This window comes from Lygodium microphyllum, chromosome 28, assembly GCF_053477565.2.
Source record: "Lygodium microphyllum isolate KBCC chromosome 28, Lygodium_microphyllum_v1.1.10, whole genome shotgun sequence".
NCBI classification, from domain to species: Eukaryota; Viridiplantae; Streptophyta; class Polypodiopsida; order Schizaeales; family Lygodiaceae; genus Lygodium; species Lygodium microphyllum.
Window position 1 is genome coordinate 115125707 of NC_141162.1, and position 1895 is coordinate 115127601.

The window sequence follows — 1895 nt, forward strand, 5'->3', positions numbered from 1 at the left end:
ATATATACTACGTAATAGCTGCTTGACCCTTCAAAGTGTGAATCGGAAAGATGGTCTAGACTCTAGACAGAGCTATCCTTACCTGAAAGAAAGGTTCGCTTTTGACTTTAGATACATTATCTGAAGTCGGTGGATCATGGAAGACAGCCCGTGGATCGTGGAAAATGATGACACCGCGACAGAAGGCTAATATGCCGAGAGAGAGAGAGAGAGAGCGCTGCTAAATTTAAAAAATGGTGAAAACGATGTCGTGGACTCGTGGAGGTAGGACATGGTGTGCCGGCACCGGGTGGAGGCGGCCCCCGGTGGGGTGGGGGGGAGGCGCGGGCGTACTCTGGCTGGTTCACCATTATATGATCGTGAGCTGATATTAATGAGGCTTGTGAATTAGCTAAAGCACGAAGATATCGCAAGTGAGAGCTCAGATGATCAGGGCTGGTATATAAAGGACCGATATTGTACATGCATGTAATTATAAGAGCAGCTCTTCACTTGCGGCTCTCTTCCTCCCTCCCACTATCTCTCTCTCCCCCCCATCATGAATATTCATGCAATGGGGCGGCCTCCAGCTCTCCTTGTTCGTCTCGGCCTGCAGCTCTTCCTACTACTCGCCTGCGCTTGCAGCATGCACGGAACGATAGGTCACTACGTGCCTTCTCCTTATTACTCAAAACCACCCCCGGTCTACACTAAACCGCCTCCTGCGCCGTACCAGAAACCTCCTTCGGTTTACACACCTCCGTCCTATCACATGCCACCACCTGTCTACAGCTCGCCTCCCTATCACAAGCCGCCTCCGGTGGCGAGTCCTCCGCCCTATCAGAAGCCGCCACCTGTCTACAGCTCCCCTCCATATCACAAGCCGCCTCCGGTGGCGATCCCTCCGCCGTACCATAAGCCGCCACCTGTCTACAGCCCCCCTCCCTATCAGAAGCCGCCTCCCGTGGCGAGCCCGCCGCCCTATCACAAGCCGCCGCCACCGACCTACACTCCTCCTTCCAAGCCCCCCAGCCACAAGCCTCCGCCCTATCATAAGCCGCCTCCATACCACAAGCCTCCTCCCCACCACAAGCCCCCTCCTGTCTACACCCCACCCTCCGCCTCTCCCCCCTATCACAAGCCCCCGCCTGTCCACAAACTTCCCCCTTATCATAACAAGGCCCCTTACACCCCCAAGCCTCCTAAGTACTCCTACCCGCCGCCTCCCCATTACTAACTGCTGGCTTTTGCTTAGCTTTTGAAGGGCTGCATTCGGTTTCCTTAATGAAGCAGACGACGTTGTCATAACTTTGTGTAAGTTCGTATCATAGTTTCATCAATAATGTGAACGGTTATTCATGGAAAAGGTGCGTAATCTGTTCTGTTCGTGAAAATGTCTATTGCCTATACTATAGTCTCGAGGGTTAAAAACTTCTCCCCTAATCCTTAAGCAATCACTGTAATTCAGATTATAAATGGAGTTGGAATGAATGATAGTTTGGGTCTGGTTAATAAGCATTGCTAGTAAATATGTTGTACACATTTACTTGAAGATAATAAAAGTCCATAATTCTTTTCTATTTTCATATGCATTTTATCTTAATGAGTCATTTTTGTGTTTTCTCTCCTACTTACGTTCATTTTTGAATCATGTGTGTGTATGTGTGAATTTCTATGTTCCTTTAAGTTAGTGCTCAAACAAACTCCCATGTCCCTTGCACTATATAGTAAGTACTCTTATGTGCTTAAAGTGTGAAGCAACATATTGAGTAACAATAAATGATTCTATTGCCAACAAGCAATAGCACAGATGTTTGAGAGGGTAAGTGAGTTGCAAGGTCTTTGGTTAAAACCCCCCAAGCGAATAGCTTGGTGGCATCTTATCCTTTGAGACCGAGTGAATAAAGTTGGGTTTC

The 1895-nt window shown here is 48.5% G+C and overlaps 1 protein-coding gene across 1 annotated transcript; it reads left to right on the forward strand.

The window, feature by feature from the left end:
• The first annotated feature begins 400 nt into the window (after positions 1-400).
• On the forward strand, positions 401-1473 carry LOC148011890 (uncharacterized). The gene has a single exon (XM_087670925.1). The coding sequence runs from the start codon at positions 539-541 to the stop codon at positions 1214-1216; it is 678 nt and encodes a 225-aa protein (XP_087527051.1). The 5' UTR covers positions 401-538; the 3' UTR covers positions 1217-1473.
• Positions 1474-1895: the final 422 nt, after the last annotated feature.

Bases quoted from the DNA above. Each gene is read 5' to 3' on its own strand.
- LOC148011890 (XM_087670925.1), top strand. From the start codon at position 539: ATGAATATTCATGCAATGGGGCGGCCTCCAGCTCTCCTTGTTCGTCTC.